Consider the following 18321-nt stretch of genomic DNA (forward strand, 5'->3'; position numbering starts at 1 on the left):
TCAGAACGCCACAGGTTCTCCTGGGGGCCCTTCTCAAGGAGCACGCAGTGTCACAAAGACATTTAATTACACCTGATGCTGCTTACGCGACCAGTGACTGTGACGGCCGCCTGCCAGTTAGAGAAACAGTCTCACACGTGAGCAAAGAGAGGCCTTGCCCCATTAACCTGGCCGGGAGCCAGAGACCGCCGTCGCCAGGGCCAGTGGGGAGCGCAGGCCAGAGCCCCCGCCTGCACCCCTGCTGCCGGCAGCCCTTGTTCTCGCAGACTGCCTGCCCCCTCTGGGTGTGGGTGCTCACTTCGGACTCCAGGGCCCAGTGTGTCTCGGGTTTCCAGCTGTGTCTGTGTGTTGGGGGGACTATGCCCAGGACCTGATTTTTCAGAAGAAATTTCTGGGAAGTGTCTCGAAGCATCACTCCTGTCTGGAGAGCAGCCAGCTGTCCCAGTGCCCGCCAGCCCGGCTGCCCGGCTCCTCTCTGTACTGCCCAGCGGGTGTGAGGGGCAGGACCCGCCTGTGCGTCTGCACGTGCGCCTCCACCCAGCCAGAGCCCAGGAACTGGCCCCTTCCTCGGGGGTGGGCCACTGGACTAAGCCACTCCTGTTTCCAGGGTCGCCTGGCAGAGGGGGACGCGAAGCCCCTCCAGGTTAGCTCCTCTTTGTTGGACAGGTCTGGGTGCTGCATTTTATCCATGAGGCCTCCGGACAAGGCACAGGATGGAGGCAGCCTGCACCCCCTTGTCAGCTGCACCCTCCCGGCCGTGACTGTTGCGGGTCACTCTGTCAGCGCCAACTTCACGACGTCTAGTGCTGACAAGGGCTCGCCACATGCAGGCCCTGTGCTGAGCACCTTATGTGGGTCTTGTCCTCACAAACCATCCGGCTGGGGCTCAGGGGAGGGGGCCGACCTCACCCCGGATCTCCCGGCACCCATGGTGGCCCAGGCGCAGAGCCCGAGCCCAGGCAGCTGCCCGGAGGGCCAGTGCCTCCCCGGGCCTTTCCGTTTGACTCAGGCCGAAGCCCCCTCCCCCTCATCACCAACCAGACCCTCCCGACCCGGGCCTGCGAGGAGCTCACCTCCTGCTTGAGTGTCAGCCTGGCCATGATTTCATTGTGGTCGATGAGAGACAGCTCGTCCACTTCCTCCTCCGACTGCGCCGGCTCTGGAGTCTCCGGTGACCTCGGGGCCCTGGGGGACACGCGGTCTGTGCTGCAGGTGCCCAGCAGGCCTGGGGGCTGCGGCAGTGCAGCCCTGCCCCCGAACAAGCCTCCCTGATCATGGTGCCACGTGCAGCCCAGGCCGTCCCCACCCCCCCACCTCAGGAGGCCAGGGCTGGGTGGGGCCAGGACACGAGCTGGGTCTCCAGCTCTGCTGCTGAGCCTGTGTGACCACAGGACCTTCCTGCTGACCCATAAGGTGTCGGCCACTGTAGTCAGGGGAGTGGCTGGGTGACATCTGGAGGAGGCGGGCACTGGGTCTGCAGGCACCTGACTTCCCCGCAGAATTTTCTTCCATGTTCCCCATTTATGCTTAGGATTCTCACGGTGGATCCTGTCAGGCACTGGCTGCGCTCGTGGTCACAGGTCACACTTGTGACCCTAAGTACCTAAGACATGAAAGTCTGGGCCAACACGATGGGCCAGAGCAGAGCTCTGTGTGGTCCTGGGAAGAACCCCATGTCACGCATCTCGTCACGGTTGTCTGTGGTTTGGCTCTTGTGGAAAGAGGACAGCCTCCCAGGAGTCCCTAACCAGTCCCACTGCTCAGCCCCGGGGTCTGCACAAGGCCGCCGGGACCCTGAGACGCGCCCTCTCAGACCCAGTGAGCTGGAGGCAGAGCCCTGGCTGCTGTCCTATGCGTGGCCCAGGCACGCTCTGCCACTGGGCGCTAAACCAGAACACCTGGTCGCCCTTACTTAACACATGGGGCACCTCGGCCTGGCAGGTGACCTGCATGCAACGGGGCCACACAGAACTGTGGCCGGGGGGGGGCTGGGGGACTGCCCTCCTCCAAGGGCCCCCACGGGATGCCTCCTAGTAGTTCTCTCCTGCTCCTTGCGATCCTGCTTCTGCTTAAACCACTTATGTCCACTCCACGCCTGACGATGGTGACCGGGTGCCCCTCAGCCTGGCACGCGGGGCCCCAGAGGCAGCTCACCATGGCCAGGAGAGGGAGGGAAGGCTCGGACACAGGGCAGGGCAAGGCAAAGTAAGATCAGGGTTGTTCGTACAGAAGACACATACGCAAATACAGCAGTTAACACATAATCACAGGAGGGCAAACTCTGTGTTTTTGGTACAACTGTAACCTGCCTCTGCACCCCCCGGTGTGTGAGACGCCTGGAAACCTCTCACAAAGGTGAAGCCGACACGGGGCGGCGCGTGGCCGTGCTGCCGGGCAGGCCCCACACAGCACACCCGCGAGTGCAGAGTGGAGACCTACCACCTCGTTACTGCGCCTGGTCAGGTCTGACGCTGAAGTGTCACAAAAGAGGAGCAGACACACAACTAATGCAACTATGACTCCTCACTGATCTTGGTTCCAAAAGGCGAGCTGTACGTTTCAGGGAGACCGAGGGGAGAGGGAGGTGGCCTGCTGATACGAGAAGGGGCATTGTTCATTTCCTTAGGTGTGAGACTAGCATTGTAATCAGGCAGGATTTCAAGCTTTGTCAGGAGGTGTGCCACGGTGTTCGGGAACCACGTGTCATGCCTGTGACTTACTTTCAAATGGTTGAGAAATGTAACACACATACTGTATCTATAAACTCTCAATAAAAGGGTTTGGGGGGGGTTCTTTTACACTCCCTTACTGCATCTGAACTTGGGAGAGGTCGAGGCAGGTCGCTCTGGAGCTGACAGAGACCGTTGTGGGCAGTTTGTGAGGTGGCTCGTGTGCATGCAGACGACCAGAAGTCGTGGCCGGCTGCTGGCGGCTACAGCAAAGGGCTTTGGGGGCACCTGTCGGGGCACCTTGGACTTCCCCGCTTCCTTGCAGTCTCCTGTCCTTGCCACATTTTCTACCCTAAGCATGAACACCTTTGAGAATCATAAGAAAGGAAGAAATGTGGACGCACAGAACCAGCAGGCCTGGCATGTGGCCAGCGGGGGGCAGCCCAGGCCGCACCCTCTGGGCACGCTCACCGCCCTCGCTCTCAGGACCCTGGCCCCGTGAGCGTCGCTGCCTACCTTTCTCCCCCATCTCGGCTTTCCTTCCCAGGCGTGCTGCTGAGGGCAGAGGGATCCCTGGGGTGCCCGTCTTTCCCAGCTGGCGAGTCCTGAAAAGAGAAGTTGGTGCCAGGCTCGTGACAGATGCCCGAGCTGGGGCTGGTCTGCTTCCAGCACTCCTGCCTGTAGGTGGCTTTGGAGTGTAAGTCCCCACAGAGTGGTCTCAGATGGGAACCGGTCACCCATGCACGCGCTGCCTCACACTGAAAGCACACAGCCCTTTCAGACTGGCGTCTCGCCCTCCGGGGACAGTGGAAGATGTCACCACTTATAACATGTCAGCAGTCAACTGAGACAAAGCTGTCCCAAACACCTCTTGGAAGAAACAATGTCACAGTTGCTCGTACTCCACAAAGCTCAGCAGGCAGTGTACCCACACTGCGGCCCACTCCATCAATGGCATTGTCACACCCCCTGGCACACACAGACAGAGGCTAGAAGTTAAGGGCCCGGCCCGAGACCACGCAGCTAGGAGGCTGCAGCCTCCAGAACCCGTGTCCTGAACCGCCGTGCCCCGCTGGCGGGCAGCACAGCTTCTTGACGCCTCGTCAGAGGCAGCCCTGTTGGAGGCGGTCCTCGGGACCGCTGTGCTCCGGGCCCCCCAGGGACAGCTCCTGAGGGCCTAGAAGCTCCCCTGCGTGAGTGCGACCCCTTCCTCCAGCAGCCTCGCTTCTCCCTGGGGATCTGGGCCCACCCTGCCCAGCAACAACATGGTGCTCCTGCACCCCTGGTCTGCCACCAAGGCCACGACAGAGTAGGGCAGCATGAATCCATGGGACACTGTCATGAAGAGTGTTCCCAGTGAGGTAGGTAGTGGCCACTGAATATGGTCCCAGGTAGTGAGCGGTGTGGGCGCTGGAGAGCCGGCCTGAGGTGGATGCCATCGGGCAGGGGCCGAACTGGACGGTGCTGGGGGTGGGGGCACAGGTGAGGCAGGAACTCCAGGGGAGAAACCGGTAGACCCCAGGCATGCAGTCCCCCTCCACTGCAGTGGGGACCGCACAGTGCCCTATGACCTGCTGGCACCTGAAGTGGGGCTTGCCCTGCGCAGAGGTCTAGGGTCCTGTGGGGATCCCCTCGGGGGAGTCGTCTTAACAGGAGTGGCCATGCTTCTCACAGGCCTGAGCCTGGGTCGACCACCAGGGAGGACTCGGGCCCCTCCCCTCAAGGACACGTCCCACTCAGGGTGCCAGGAGGGCGTTCCCTCTGGGGCTTCCGGATTGGCTCCTGTTTTGCTGCAGCAAAACCTGGAAGCTGACGGCTTCACAGAGCGGTCAGACCGACTGGAGCTGCAGAGGCCGTGAGGCCAGGCAGACAGTGTCGGCTGGTCCTGTGCGCTCTCAGCGGGGAGGTGCATGGGGGCAGAGTGGGGCTTGCCTGCCAGACTCACCGCTTCTGGGGAAGCGGATGGGAAAGGGAGGAGGGGGCATGCTGGGGAGGAAGAGGAGGTGACGGTGCGAAGGTCTCTGTGGGGCAGCGTTGGTCCCTGTGGGGCAGGGATGGAGGGCGGGCCTCGATGCCAGAAGGTGGGTTAGTACCTTCTGAGAGCACCTGACAGGTGGCCAGGTTGTCGGCAGGACGCCCCACAGATTTCCAAAAAACCCACTGGGTAAGCTCGAGGGGTGTCACGTGCAACGAAGCAAAAGCCAAAGACCTCCACCAAAAGCCAGGTCCTCTGCCCACGGGGCCGGTCTGCTAGGGACCGGGAGGCTCAGCCAAAAGCTGGGGCCTGGCCCTGCCGGCCGGCCGCATGCACCAGGCGGCCCCGAGGCTACTTACTCCTCGAGAGTGAGCCAGCTCCTCGCCGCTCTGGCCAGAGGAGCACAGATTGACATATTCACCCTCACCTGCCTCCTCGCTGGCGTTGTCACTCTGGGGGAGACAGGACGAGAGCAAAGGCACATGTGACAGACCCTCCAGTGGCCCCCAGGCTCCGAGAGCACAGCCTGCCGGGAGCCTGCTGCTCTTTGTGGGCAACAGAGGACGGAGACAGGTGCACACAGGCCTCCCTGGGTGGCTCAGCCCCAGGGTCAGAGAGCAACATTGCTTGGCCACCTCTTGCTTGTGTTACAGGGGACCCACGCTCCCCTCTGGGTCTTCCTTAAAATGACAGGGCCATGCAACTGTCCTGGGAGCAGTACCCTTCTCCTCTCTGCCCTCGTGGGGACTGTGAGTCCCCAGCGTAGTGGGAGGTAATCACGGAGGGCAAGCAGCAACCACGCAGATGACTCAATGTGCCCGAGAGTCGGTCCCCGCCTGCCTGCCCCTGCTCTGCCCCATCTCCTCGCCCGTGTCCACGCCGACTTGCCAGGCAGCACCTCCCGGTGCCCGGAGGGAGCCCTGCAGTCAACGTGACAGCGCAGGCAGGCTGAGCCCCGTTGGAAAGGCAGCCGCCTGTGACCCTGCACCTCTCCAAACATCAGCAACCCCATGGAACACTAGCAGCATCTTCTAACTTTATGCTCACGGTAACCAACCATCTCTAAACAGTCACCGACCTGCCTGTACAAGTGCAGGCCCCCAGTCTGCTGGGAACTCTGTATGGAACAGGCCACGGCCTCACCTGAGACCTACCGCAGGCCTCCACCCAGCCACGCCACTCACTGCACATGTGGCGGCAGCCGTGATGGCCGGCAGAGGGCAGAGGCTGTCACCAACAGTGACACCGCTTTCTCCCAACGTGCGGCCCCCACAGGGGCGGGGGGTGCTGAGTTCTCACCGAAGGCGTCTGGGGCGAGTCAGTGAGAGAGGTTTCGGAAGGAAGGCAGACAGGGCTCCCGTGAAAGGTGCTCTCCTGAGAAGATGAGAGAAGCCCGTCCACGGCGCTGGGGGGCAGACCGGCGGCAGGTGGCACCGCTAGGTCCGAGCTCTGAGACTGGTGGACAGGTGGGAAGTGTGGAGAGGAAGAGGAGGTAGGCGGGAGGAAAGGTTGTGCAGAAGCTTGGCTGTGAGGCACGGAGTCCTGGGAGAAGGACCTGAACACAGACTTGTACTAGAGATGCGGGCGCAGGACAGACACAGAAGGAGGAGGTGGGGGAACAGACAGACAAGAGAGAAAGCAGTTAGGTTAGCCCAGCCGAGCTCCGACAGGCTGTCCACAGCAATCTAACACGGGCCACGGGGCAGGCCCGACCAACCCTGGGCTCCTCTGGCCTGAGGTCCCCCCACCCAGACTCCCTCCCTCGAGAAGCCCTGGATTGACCCGTGCTGTCCGGGACGCCCCTGAGGACAGCAAGCCCCACACTCAGCATGGGCGGTCATGTCCTCTGCTTGTCACACAACCCAGTCTATGCCTTTTGTCCCTTCAGGGACCTACTGGGTAAATTCAGCACCTTCAGTCAGATGCCTGGTCACGTTTACTTGCTCTGAATCTTTTGGATAAACAAATCTCTTTGGATTCACCCCCTGGAGTCAAACAAAACAGCCGGTAGTGGGTTACTCACTACTGTAACCCACCTCAAACCCCTTAGGCTATTTCTGCCCCCCTCAAAAATAGCTGGAAGAATCGTGCTAACCAAATGCTACAAATTTCTCAGTTCGTTTCCTTTCCCACCCAATTTTCTTCTTCTTCTTTTTTTTTTTTTAGATTTTTTATTTATTTATCATTAGAGAGGAAAGGAAGGAGAGAAGGAGAGAAACATCAATGTATGGTTGCCTCTCGTGAGTTCCCTGCTGGGAACTGGCCTGCAACCCAGGCATGTGCCCTGACTGGGAATCGAACCACCATCGTGTGGTTTGCAGGCCCACGCTCAATCCACTGAGCTACACCAGCCAGGGCCTTCTTTTTTAAAAAAAATATTTTATTTATTTATTTTTAGAGAGGGGAAGGGAGGGAGAAAGAGAGGGATAGAAACATCAACAAATGGTTGCCTCTTGCACGCCCCCTACTGGGGACCTGACCTGCAACACAGGCATGTGCCCTGACTGGGAATCGAACCTACAACCCTCTGCTTTGCAGCCTGCGCTCAATCCACTGAGCTATACCAGCCAAGGCCCTTCACACCCAATCTTTTGTCTTCTTTCTTTTATTAAAACGTTTATTTAAAATTTTTTCCTTTCCTCCTCACCTGAGGACATTTTTCATGGCTATTGAGAGAGAGGCAGGGAGAAATGCTGCTGCACCTGGACAGAGGGCCAATCCTGCCACCCAGGCATGTGCCCTGAGCGAGAATTGAACCTGCAACCCTCTGGTTACAGCACAATGCTCCAACCACCTGAGCCATGCTGTCTGGGGCTCCTTTTTCCCCTTTTTTTAATAGACGAGGTGATCCTGCAATGCCTCCAACACTACCATGGAGCCCTCAGACCCTCGCAGACCTCACCTGGAAGGATGGTCTGCGGTCAGCCTAGGAGGTGCACAGTGAGCCCCTCCAGGCCCCGGCTCTGCTCGTGGAGGAGGGCTGGAGACCACTAACCACCAGTCAAGAATACTCGACCATGTGGCCATGTCCCAGGGGCCTGCCAGTGTCCCAAGGAGACAGGAGAGGAGTGTGTGGAAGGGACTGTGGCCAAAGGCCAGCCTGCCAGGCTCACTCACCCACTGTGGATATAGAACCCGACAAACGCCAAACCCAACGCAACCTGGACATCGCTCACTCCACGTTCTCTGTTCCTGGCAGATTTTCAGAACCCACAGAAGGAGGGAAAAAAGAAATCTTAAACAAACAGGTCAGAACTGGGCACACCCTTAACCAGTCCTACAAAGCCCTACTGTGACCTGGGCTAGAGCTCCGGCCACTCCAGGGACAGGGGAGCCGCCCTTCCCATGCGGGGCCGCCAGCCACCTCCCTGGCTGCACCCAGCGGGAGGAAGACCTCCCTCGTTGGCGAGGCCAAGGCCCTCTCACCCCGTGAGCACCAGGCGCTGCTGACTCACGCCAGACCCAGGCTCCCGCTCACACATTTTATTGTCCCTCTAACCCACCAACTTGAGGCCTCTGTACAGTCAAACGGAAGAGTGGGGGTGCCACATGTCCTGACCAGCTAACACCCTGGGCTTCGGTTCCTGCCGAAAGCGACACTCTGTTCACGTCCTTCTCTGTAGAGGAGCTGGCTAGTGGGCACCTAAGCTCTCCCTGAGGGTTGGGGAGCTGCCTGTGTGCAGGGCCCTCAAGAGGGTCCACAGAGGTGCTTCTGCCAGTGAGGCCGCAATGAGAAGTCCAGGCCTGGGGGAGGACCTCCCTCACCCACGCTGGAACCCGATGGCAAACTTGTGGCCCCAGAGCTGTGAGAACTAGGTTTCTGCTGCTCATAAGCCACCCAGGGTGTGGCTTTCTGAACAGCAGCCGGAACAGACCGAGAGAAAAAGGCCAGCTCTGTCTCAAGCACCAACACTGTCCTCACCCGGGACCCAGGCCCCCAAAACCCACACTTGGTGGGCCCTGTGACAATGAGCCTGACTCACAGTTCCAGCGTGATCACGGGAGTTGTGACATTTGTGATCATGGTATCTCCCGTGCCAGGTAAGTATGGGAGTTGTGACATTTGATAGTGGCTTCCTGGTGGATCACATGGCGTGTTAAACAGGTCTTGATGTGACAAGTTCGGGGTGGCAGACTCCGGTGCAGCTGGTGCCTTTTCTGGGAGCTGGGACACATTTCCAAGTCACACGGGCCTGAACTGTACACCCAGTGACTCTAAGCGAGTTGGTTAAGGTCTCGAGCCTCAGTCTCCCCCCCCCGCTCCCCAGAATGGGGAGGAAGGCATGAGCACTTCTCCCCGGGCTCTCTGAGTGGGTTTGATGCCGACGCCGAGTCCCAGCACAGCCTGGCCATGACCCGCACTCGGCCAGCGCGAGCTGTTCCCCCTCACCTCCCGATCCCAGTCTGGGAACTGCCCGACACAGCGGCACCGAGACGCGCAACAGGGGCCGCACACTTCCACGCAGCAAACAAAGGACTGCTCAGAACTGCTTCCAGTGTTATCACTTAAGCATCCGCGGTGCTGCCTGATCCAGCACCAGCCACCGCCAGGTGCAGGACCCAGTGGGAGTGGGGGAAGGGGGCCCAGGGACATGCCAGGGCGTGCATGGCAGGAGCGGGGCAGCCACCAAGAAGGAAGGAAGGAGGTCCCATCCCTAGGACTAAGTGTCTGCGGGTCCTTCCCACCGCGCCAGCCCCCCTCCTCCCCTGGGGGCCCCTGAGCAGCTCTGGTATCCCAGCTATGTAGCTGTGCTGGGCAGGGGGCCAAGCTTTGGAGGCACCTTCAGGGCTGGGGCGACGTAGGAGCTGCTCTCTAATCCCCAGAAAGCCTGGTGCCTCTCCGGGGGCTCTGCAGACGTGCGGCCGTGTAGGGCTCATTACCACACCATTGCCACAGTCTGGTCTCTCCTGCTCCCCGTTTTCAGGCCCTTGAAGGCTGTGCGTCCACACAAGCAGGGAGAGGCAGCGCTGGCCTGAGCACAGGCATCACTTCGGCACAGCCCGGGGTGCGTTTCGGGCTCTGCCGGGCGCCCGCATTCCCCACAGCAGGAGCTTTTATTTACAGCCAGAGGAGGACTGTGTGGGCTGAAGATTCAGGACGAGAGGGGCTGCCTGTCTGGGGACTGCAGGCTTGGGCCAAAGGCCCAGGGGGCCAGGGTGCTCCTGGGAAGCGCCTTAGGAGAGGGGTGCCGCACCACAACCCTCGCCCCCTCCTGGGCAGCCCTGATCACACAGTCCTTCAGGGGTCAACAGGACCACCTCAGGGTGGTCCGATGAGCCCCCTCACTGCACGCCCCCTGCTGGCCAGACGAGGGGCCCAAGGCTCTGTGCGAGTCACCGCAATCTCTGCACAGCGTGGCTCTGGTCCTTGTCCCCAGATGAGGAAACAGGCTGGAGGGCAGGCCACACACCTAGTAACACACAGCTCTGCTCCTAGGAGGCGACATGGGGATGGCCCACACTCGGTGGGTCTTCCGAGCACGGGACAGCCCCTAAGCACGCCGTCCACAGCGCTGACTCCGCTCGCAGGTCAGCTCCTTAGCTGAGTCTCAGGGGTGACCAGCACGCCAAAGGCCGTGGGCAAGGCTGGAGTGAGGACTAAGCTGGGAGTGCAGAGAGAGCTGTCCTCACAGGACGCCATGGCCAGCACCCACTCTTGGAAACACACACCTGGAGGAACCACCAAGAGTCTTCTGAGTGTCCAGGATGACAGATGACCTCATCTGCTGGCACAGGGCCACCCATGCCTAGAGAAGCAAAGCTGCCTAAAGCTAGCCCGGCACCACTGCTCACCGACACTCTCCCCACTGTGGCCCTGTGCTATGCTGGCAAGAAAGCAGGTCTTTACGCGAAGAATCCGGATTCCGCAACCTAACACGTTCTTGCACTGAATTCCTTGGGTTACGAGGGAGAGGGGTTGGCCGAGGAGGCCGAGGGTGTGCCGACAGCTGCAGGCCGAGGGCCTTGACCGGAATGGGTGCCCCACAGCGACGTGAGTGCCAAGCTTTAGGGAACCTTTGGCGCACCAATTACAGGGAAATGCGCCTGTTTACGGGAATGGACTTCCTGCCCTGGTGAGTGTTTGGGGAGCTCAGTCACCACTGCACACTCTCGGCTCAAGCAAGGCTTCTGGGTTCAGTGTTTCTGAAGGCTGCTGGCAAAGCAGATACACCGTGCACGGCCAGTTTGGGGCCTCAGCTGGGATCCACCGTTAGTGAGAAAACACCCGATGGGACACGATCACTCCTACCCAGGTGACCAGGAAGGGCCCTCGATAACATTCCTTGTCGCTCCGGGGGGCAAGCCGGAGGGGGGAGCACTGGCTTTGTCTCCTCTCTCCTTCCTGGTCCCAGGGGACGACGTCTGCGAGAGGCATCCTTCGGCCCTACCCAGGCCCAGAGCACTGTCCCTCCCTGCCGAGGGCCCCGCCGAGGGCCTGCAGCCCCACTCTGCCGTGCATCGCAGTGTGAGCGGCTCTCGCGAGCCTTTCTTCACCCAGCCCTCCCTGGTCTCGGTGTTTATTTACGGCAATGAAGAGTTTCATAGACTGGATACTCCTCTTTATGATGGGGACCTGGCTCCAACCCTGGCCTCACTAAAGACTCCGGGCAAAGGTGTCGGCTGCCCCCTCTGGCCTCTCCACCTCTGGAGTGGGGGCAGGCGCTCTGTCCCCAAGCAGTGGGCGGGGCCCTGCCAGGGGCCGATGTGAAAGTCTGACATGTGGGTAGCACCCTCGGGGTTCACGTGACCACAGACCTTCCCGAGGACCGAGCGCACCTGCCCAGACCACGGTTGCGCAGACAGAAGGGCGCCGCAGCTGGTCCGGAGCACCGCCGCCCTCAATGTCACGGGCGCTGACGAGAGCCAGGAGCCTTTGGAAGGAAGGGGCAGGAAGGCTCGGTCACAGAGGGCACTCTGAGCCCCGAGGTGAGGATCTTCAGGTGGGGACGCATCCTGCCTCCTGACAGGGTCCCTGCCACCCACGGCAGGCAAGGCCAGATGGCTCCTGGCTCCCACGGTGACTGTCCCTTCTCAGGTTGTGGCTCTGCACAAAGGTGGACCGCTCTCTCTCTTGGGTCTCAAGAACACAGGAGGCCACACGTGTGCGTGTGCCTCCTGCCCAAGGCTGTGTCAGGGTCACTGTGGGCTCAAACCAGACTTCACACTCGGGAAGTGGTGGCAGTGGCGGCCACAGGAGCACTGGGTCTCAGAGGCAGGGCAGAAAGGCCAGTGTGAACACCCCTGAGGGGCCCAGCAGACAGCAGCTACCTGTGAAACACTTGGGCTAAACTCTCGGCAGGACAGCCAGCATCCAGAGCCTCTTGGGTCAGCGGGGAGGACAATGAGGAACAAGCAGGGTCCTCGGCCACATGGGACCCGTGAGTCTTGGGTGCTCTAGGTGGCGCCCTTGGGAATGTCACGCTGGCCTAGCGACAGGCCCAGGACGATGGGTGGAGAAACTCGGGACCCCAGGGCTGCCCTGTGAGCGGTGCCCAGCCCTTTCTCTCTGGGGTGCGTCTTAGATGAGGGCAGAGGGCATGTGCACAGTGTGGGGACTGCACTGGATCAGATGTGGGGGGGGTTCCTTTTAAAGAAACAAAGCGTCTTCACTAGCTCCTTCCCTTGGGCTCCTTAGTGGAGCTGGTGCTGAGAATCTAGAAGTTCCGAAGCTACAAGCCTCCCGAAGTCCCAGGAAGGACAACTGTGATGCTCTCACAGCCAAGCTTAATTAAGAGGCCCTCAAATTGTCTTTCCTTCTGCAGCAAACAGTCCCATTCACTGACAGCACTGCAACCCAAACTGCTCAAAAGGACCATTCTAGGCACTCTTCAGGGAGCTCACACTTTGTTTACGGGGAAAGACGGTCCAGAGCGGGGGCTGCCTGCGGCCCAACCGAGCTCGTCTGTGACAGGAGCTGCCAGCAGGGTCTGTGCACCAGGCCGGGGCTGGGGGTGTGGAGGGAGCAGGGTGTTCAGCCTCTGCCAAGTGTAGGGTGGCCGAGGGCTCTGCGAAGCTAGGCCCTGGTACCCCTCCCCAAAGAAGGCACTCCAAAGTCCTCTCGGCAGGCAGGACCGTCCCAACCTCCGCACTGGGTGGTCCCAGAGATGCAGCCTGGACACCCTCTCGGCAGGCAGGACCGTCCCAACCTCCGCACTGGGTGGTCCCAGAGATGCAGCCTGGACACGACCACACTGGCATCCCGAGCTGGGATCTGTCTCTGAAAGTCACCAGGCGACCTCACCGCTGCGGAGGGGTGAGGGCAGTCCAAGCCGGTGAAGCCACCAGCCCAAGTTCTCAGGTGCAGAATCAGAGCGGAACCGGACCCCAACCCGGAACTCTAAAGCGACAACGGCAGTAAGAACTTCGGAGCTGGCTGCGTGCCAGGCGGCCTCCTAAGAATTGATCTGATCCTCATGTCACAAAAGAAGAGGCGAGTAAAAGCATGGCCCCAGCAGAAGGGAACGGGCTGGGGAGCGCAGACGGAGCGTGCGTGTGGGGACAAGCGGGCCGTGGCGGGGAGCAGGCGCGGGCCCCTCACCATGTCCTGCCCTGCCGCTCACTCTCACTTGACCAGACAGAAGCGGGCTGGATGGCCCTTTGGGTTTTGGACAGATGCAGATCCCAGCACCAGACCAGCTCTACGTCCCCTACAGAGCTAGGGTCCCACGCTTCAAAGAAAACTGCTTATGAAAACGGCCACCGACACTCTCTGCTCTACCCAAGCCCCCCATCAGCAGCTCCCTCCAAGAGGCACACCTACTTCCCTATTCCTGGAATCTGGGCTGGCCCTGTGACTGGACTGAGGGGACGCGAGGGAGGTGACAGAGCGCCTGTGCCGAGCTAGGCCTTAGGACTCCTTGCAGGCTCCCATTTGTTTCCTGGGAGCCTTGCCAGCTGCCCCTGGGAACAGGCCAGGCTGGCCCGATGGGGCCAACACATCACGTGGTTTGCGGCCAGCCCAGCCGTCTCAGCTGAGGTTCCGGGGATGTTAGCGAGTCCAGCCAAAGCCAGCCTGGGCAGATCAGCGCCATCCCCCCACCGAGCTGTGTCCTAGGCCACGAGAAATGGTTACTGTGGTTCGAAGTGACCACGCCTTGGAGGTTTGTTACACGGCAAGGCTAACTGACTCGGCCCTCCAACCCCAGCTCTCTCGGGCTTCCTCTGGGAGGGACGTTTCTTTTTGACCACGGAACATACAAAGGGTTGGCCCCAGGGGAGATCAGAATAAAATGCCCGAGTGGTAATGCTGCAAGTGTGGCCACTCCAGTTCCTCCCCCCCTCACACAGTCCCCGAGCACCCTGGCCCACCAGGTGCAGGGATCTGCAGGAGGACAGTCAGCGATGGGCAGCCACGCCCTCGTCGGTAGGCACGGGCTACAAAGGGAAGTGCGCGCACCAGGCTGCAGGTGCAGAGCGGCAGGGAGCGACTCACCGAGGGCACGGGTAAGTTGCCGTGCCGGCTGAGAAAGGAGTTAGAGACGGACACACTGATGCCCTGCGTGGCACTGCTGTCCTCGGGGGTGAAGGCCACTTTAGTTTGCTGGACACAGTAGGAGACAGAGGAGAAGGAAGAAGCAGCATAGGAGGCCTGCTGGACAGAGGGGAGGAGAGAAGACGGGAGGAGGGAGAAGAGCAGAGAACAGTCAGGCGTGTGTGCGCGTGGGCCGGGGAGGCTGCGGCTGGCCCTCTGGAGAGGGTGGCTGCCTGGCTCAGTGAGGGGTCAGAGGTGCCCGCCAGGGCCACCTGGACAAGTGGGCACCCTCCCTCGTTTCCTTACCACAGATTTAGGGCTACCTTTGGCACAGATTGTGCCCCCTGGAAGTGGAAGAGTGAGGCCGAGTGGGTTTGGGCCCCGCCTGCCAACTTGCTCAGGGCCCCCTGCGCCTCCTCGGCGGGCGTAGGCCGCGTAGCTGCTCGTGCTTCTGCGGAGTGCAGGCCAGGAGCCAGGCTGCCCTGGTGCGAGTCTGGGCCCTGCCGCCTGTGACCTGTTTGACCTCGAGCACCACTCAGAGCTCCCGGGCCTCTGGCTTTTCACCTGTAAGATGGCCAACACTGTGGAGGACTGTGTGCACGGTAGACACTCAGAACCGTGCCTTCCACAGTGTGTGTTGGCCAGCGGTAAACTGGGGTAGCCCTTCTCCAGGCTGCATCGAGAGCGGTGTGCCCATCGGCCGCACAGGGCGCACTGCTGTGAGCCGGGCTTCGCTCAGCCTTGGGCTCTGTCCCCAACCCTTCCACTTCTTGTGGTAGGCTCTGAGGAAGTCCCTTCAGCTCCGACAGCCTCCATTTGCTGCGAGTAGGGATGATGTGGCCGTGGGGAGGGCCCTGTGAAACCCCATGGAAGCCCAGTGCATACACGGAGGTGCTCTAGAGGGTGTCGGTTCAGCTCCTGGGGCCCCTGGGCTCTCAGGACCGCCCTGCCAGCCCGGTGCAGGAAAGGCCCCGAGGGCCCTCCCAGACAGGCGACGCCAAGCGTGCTCGTTAGGGATCATGAGCGCCGATGCCCAAAGATGGCCGACGGGCACCTGTGGGCGCCCATGAGAGAGCTGAGCAAATCTCAAACCTCTGGGAAGTCTGGCCCAGCTGTTCGAGCTGATAGCTCAGGTGAGGGGTCTCTGGGGCAAGCATTTCCGTTTCTGTGGAGAAGGCCCCCTTTTGGGACATTTTCAGAGCAATTTACACATTCCCATTTGAGCAGGTTTGGGCACCCACAGCGTGGGCAGGGCACGGAAAAGCTGCTATGTGGACAGTAAGCAGCAGGGCTGGAGCTCACGACTCCCACGCCCGAGCTGGTTCTGTCTGGTCAGCCCCTGAGCCCATGGAACGAAGGAACGCTCAGGGGCACCTGGGGCTGGGCGTAGGCTCAGGTCCCACGCACAGAACTGCCAAGCTCTGGGGGATCATGAGGTGGAACCCAGGGCCCTGGTCCTCTAGTCGGCAGCCGTGTCCCAGAAAAGTCGGGGCAGCACCTCAGGTCCCCACGCAACAGATGAGAGATGGCCTGGCCAGCCTCCCTGGCCCCTCCTCAGTTAAAAAACTACCTGACTGACCAGCAGGGGGGCAGAACAGCAGCACGTGCCCTCTGAAAAGGACGAGGCCCCCCGGGTGCCCTTCCTGGCACGCACGGCTAGACGGGGACCCCAGAGCCTGACCGGAGTCCACTTGGTCAGACAACTGGCAGCAGAGAGAAAACAGTTTCGAGGCAGCAAACAGGCGCAGTCGATGTGCCCTGCTGCCGGGCCCCAGGACCTGCGGGGTGCCGGCCCCGGGCAGGCTCGGGCTGCGTCGCCCGCACGAGTCCTCGCTCAGGTGTCCTTTGGGGGAGGCCGGTGCCGTGCCTGAGACGCACATGGCTGTCCTGCTGGAGCAGCGCTCGTTTTCACTGGGGCCTCACTGGCCAGGACAGGTGTGGGTCCCTCTACAGAGTTAGGCCCATGATGGAAATCAAGCCCACAGACGGCCCTACGCAGACCCTGCCCTGGGCTTTGACCGAGCCCTCCTCTCTGGGAGGTCTGGACTGGAGCCAGAGAAGAGAGAAAATAGTGTCTGAGACCGTCGGCAGGGAGAGCCGACCAGCCAGGCCCAGCTACACGTGAGCTGCTCGGGAGGGAGCGCGAGCCCCTCCTGGGAGGTGGCCGGTTCCACACCAGCCTCAGGCCCCGCGGGAAGGAGAGAGGGTTAAGCCTGTCCCCGAGGAAGACCTGTCAGGACAAAAGTTCTGGCCACTGGGGCAGCACAGAGAGGGGACAGGGGAGGGGCTTCTTACCAGCTGCCGCTGCTTGGGAGGCAGGGCGGGGGGCGGCGCCAGCTCCGGCGGGGCGTCCACGCTGCTGAAGGAGTCGGTGAAGCCGTAGACCTCCATGAGGAGCCTGTTCTTCTGCTGGTAGACGTGCTCGTTCTGCGGCGTCTGGTAGAACACGGACGGCTGCGGCTCCGAGTAGTCCTCGAGCAGCTGCATGTAGGCCAGCACTGCGGGAAACAGACCCAGGCGGGGTAAAGGTCAGGGCAAATGCCCCGTGGGGAACAGAGAAGCACGGGGTGGGGTGGGGGTGCTCGTCTAGAAGATGGATGAGCTAAGCGAGGGTGGGGGAGAATCCCCACATGAGACCAGACAAAGGCTGGAGGGGTACGGGGCCTGGGGACAGAGAAGGAGACGAGGCTCCCTAGGTGGGAGGTCGGAGAACAAGAGCTCAGCTGTCCTGTCTCAGCGGCCTCACCCTCGGGGACACCTTCGCTGGAGGCACGGGACCTCCTGTGTGTGCACCCATGCACTCGCCATTCCCGATTTTGGGGGTTACTGATCTGAGTCGCCTCTGTAGAGCCACGCCCTCCTGAAGACCCCGGAGGGTTCTGGGAGAAGCGCCAGTTTGGAGCAGACTGTGCCGACACCTGACGCACTTGTGCAGCCGTGAAGGCTGTGCTGGGGCAGAAGCCCCTTCTCCACTCCCCCCTGCCCCGTGAGCTGACTCTTGTACTTGACATTCCCCATGGCCAAGCCTGGGTCCAGACAGGCCTGAAAACCTGTCGTGCCTTTCCCCTGGTCCAGGTGGTCGAGGCAGCACCCAGGTGTTAGGATGTGACCCCCGCCCCACGTGGTGCCGACCTCTGAGGGAAAGGCACCGCCGCGCCCTGGCCCCTGGGTTAGAGCAACCACCAAGAACTGCGCCCACAGAGCTGCTTCCCACTCACGAGGGAGGGAGTGGCAAAGAGAGCCGGGCAGGGAACAGGCCCCTGCCTGGAAGCGAAGATCCCCAAGTCTGTGTGGGGCGGGCACGGGGGCAGAGATCTGAGCCATCATCCCGAGTGAGCGCCTTCCCACCACGTCACATCCAAGGGCCACAGGCACCTGCTGGGTGGAGCCGAGATACAGACCCCAAGAAAAAGTGGCAAGGACAGTTCTTTAGGGCTTGACTTTGCACTTTCATACAACTCCCAAGCCAGGGGCTTCACTGGAGACCCAAGCCAGCCAGCAAAGCAAAGCACAGGCGCTGAGCTGGGGAAGCAGCCACGAGGGCAGGGGTGGCCTGGCTCTCTTTGGCGTTGTCACTGGGGTCAAGGTGGAGAGCAAATGCCTCTCCAGGCGTCTTTCTGGCACCCTTCACTGATGGAGAGGCTCACAGCCACCTTCTTTATTTAAAAGGATCAAAAAGACAGTCCTAGCTCCAACAAGCGTGCAGTGGAGCTTGGCCACAAAAGGCGGTAAAAGGTGGGCAGGCAAGGGCAGGCAAGGACGGTCCCCGCAGGAGACCAGTTGCCGATGCTGCTACAGTCGCTCAGTCCCTGCCGCGCCTCTCCCTTAACGCTGCCCTGCTGGCACCACCAGGGTCTGAGCAGCTGACTCCGAAGGTCTGCCCCGCTCCCTGAGAAGACTGAACACCGCACCCTCACCTGACCGCCAGAGGAAGTGAGGGGAAGATGCTCCCCCCCCCAGTGTTGCCCCTGCAGAGAACTGCTAACTGCCCACAACTCCTGGAAACAAGAAGGCCCCACCCACTCCAAAGGCAGGGCTGGCTTCCCTGGAAGGCTGAGCAGGTAGGCACCACGGCAGCACCCAGGACCGTGGGCGGACAGACCGGAAGCTTGTCTGGCATAGAAAGGCCTTGCGGGGCTGCCCCCACCCAGAGGGGCTGGGGAACCTCAGGACAGCAGAGCCACTGAAGGACGAGGCTGCTCGGT

The 18321-nt window shown here is 61.2% G+C and overlaps 1 protein-coding gene across 5 annotated transcripts in view; it reads right to left on the bottom strand.

The window, feature by feature from the left end:
* The window catches only part of RAPGEF1 (Rap guanine nucleotide exchange factor 1), a 111297-nt gene that overhangs the window by 12257 nt on the left and 80719 nt on the right, over nt 1-18321 (bottom strand). For 2 of the 5 annotated variants that reach the window (XM_037036367.1, XM_037036363.1), the window contains 6 exons: nt 16412-16614; nt 14078-14236; nt 5944-6216; nt 5004-5096; nt 3186-3274; nt 1074-1185 (listed from right to left, as the gene is read on the bottom strand). In XM_037036367.1, coding sequence (XP_036892262.1) covers nt 1074-1185; nt 3186-3274; nt 5004-5096; nt 5944-6216; nt 14078-14236; nt 16412-16614 — 929 coding nt within the window. The remainder of the gene's footprint in view (nt 1-1073; nt 1186-3185; nt 3275-5003; nt 5097-5943; nt 6217-14077; nt 14237-16411; nt 16615-18321) is intronic. The other 3 variants (XM_037036364.1, XM_037036368.1, XM_037036369.1) reach the window with 3 other exon arrangements.

Source organism: Sturnira hondurensis, unplaced genomic scaffold (assembly GCF_014824575.4).
Source record: "Sturnira hondurensis isolate 20B ecotype Veracruz unplaced genomic scaffold, ASM1482457v3 Scaffold0022908, whole genome shotgun sequence".
NCBI classification, from domain to species: domain Eukaryota; kingdom Metazoa; phylum Chordata; class Mammalia; order Chiroptera; family Phyllostomidae; genus Sturnira; species Sturnira hondurensis.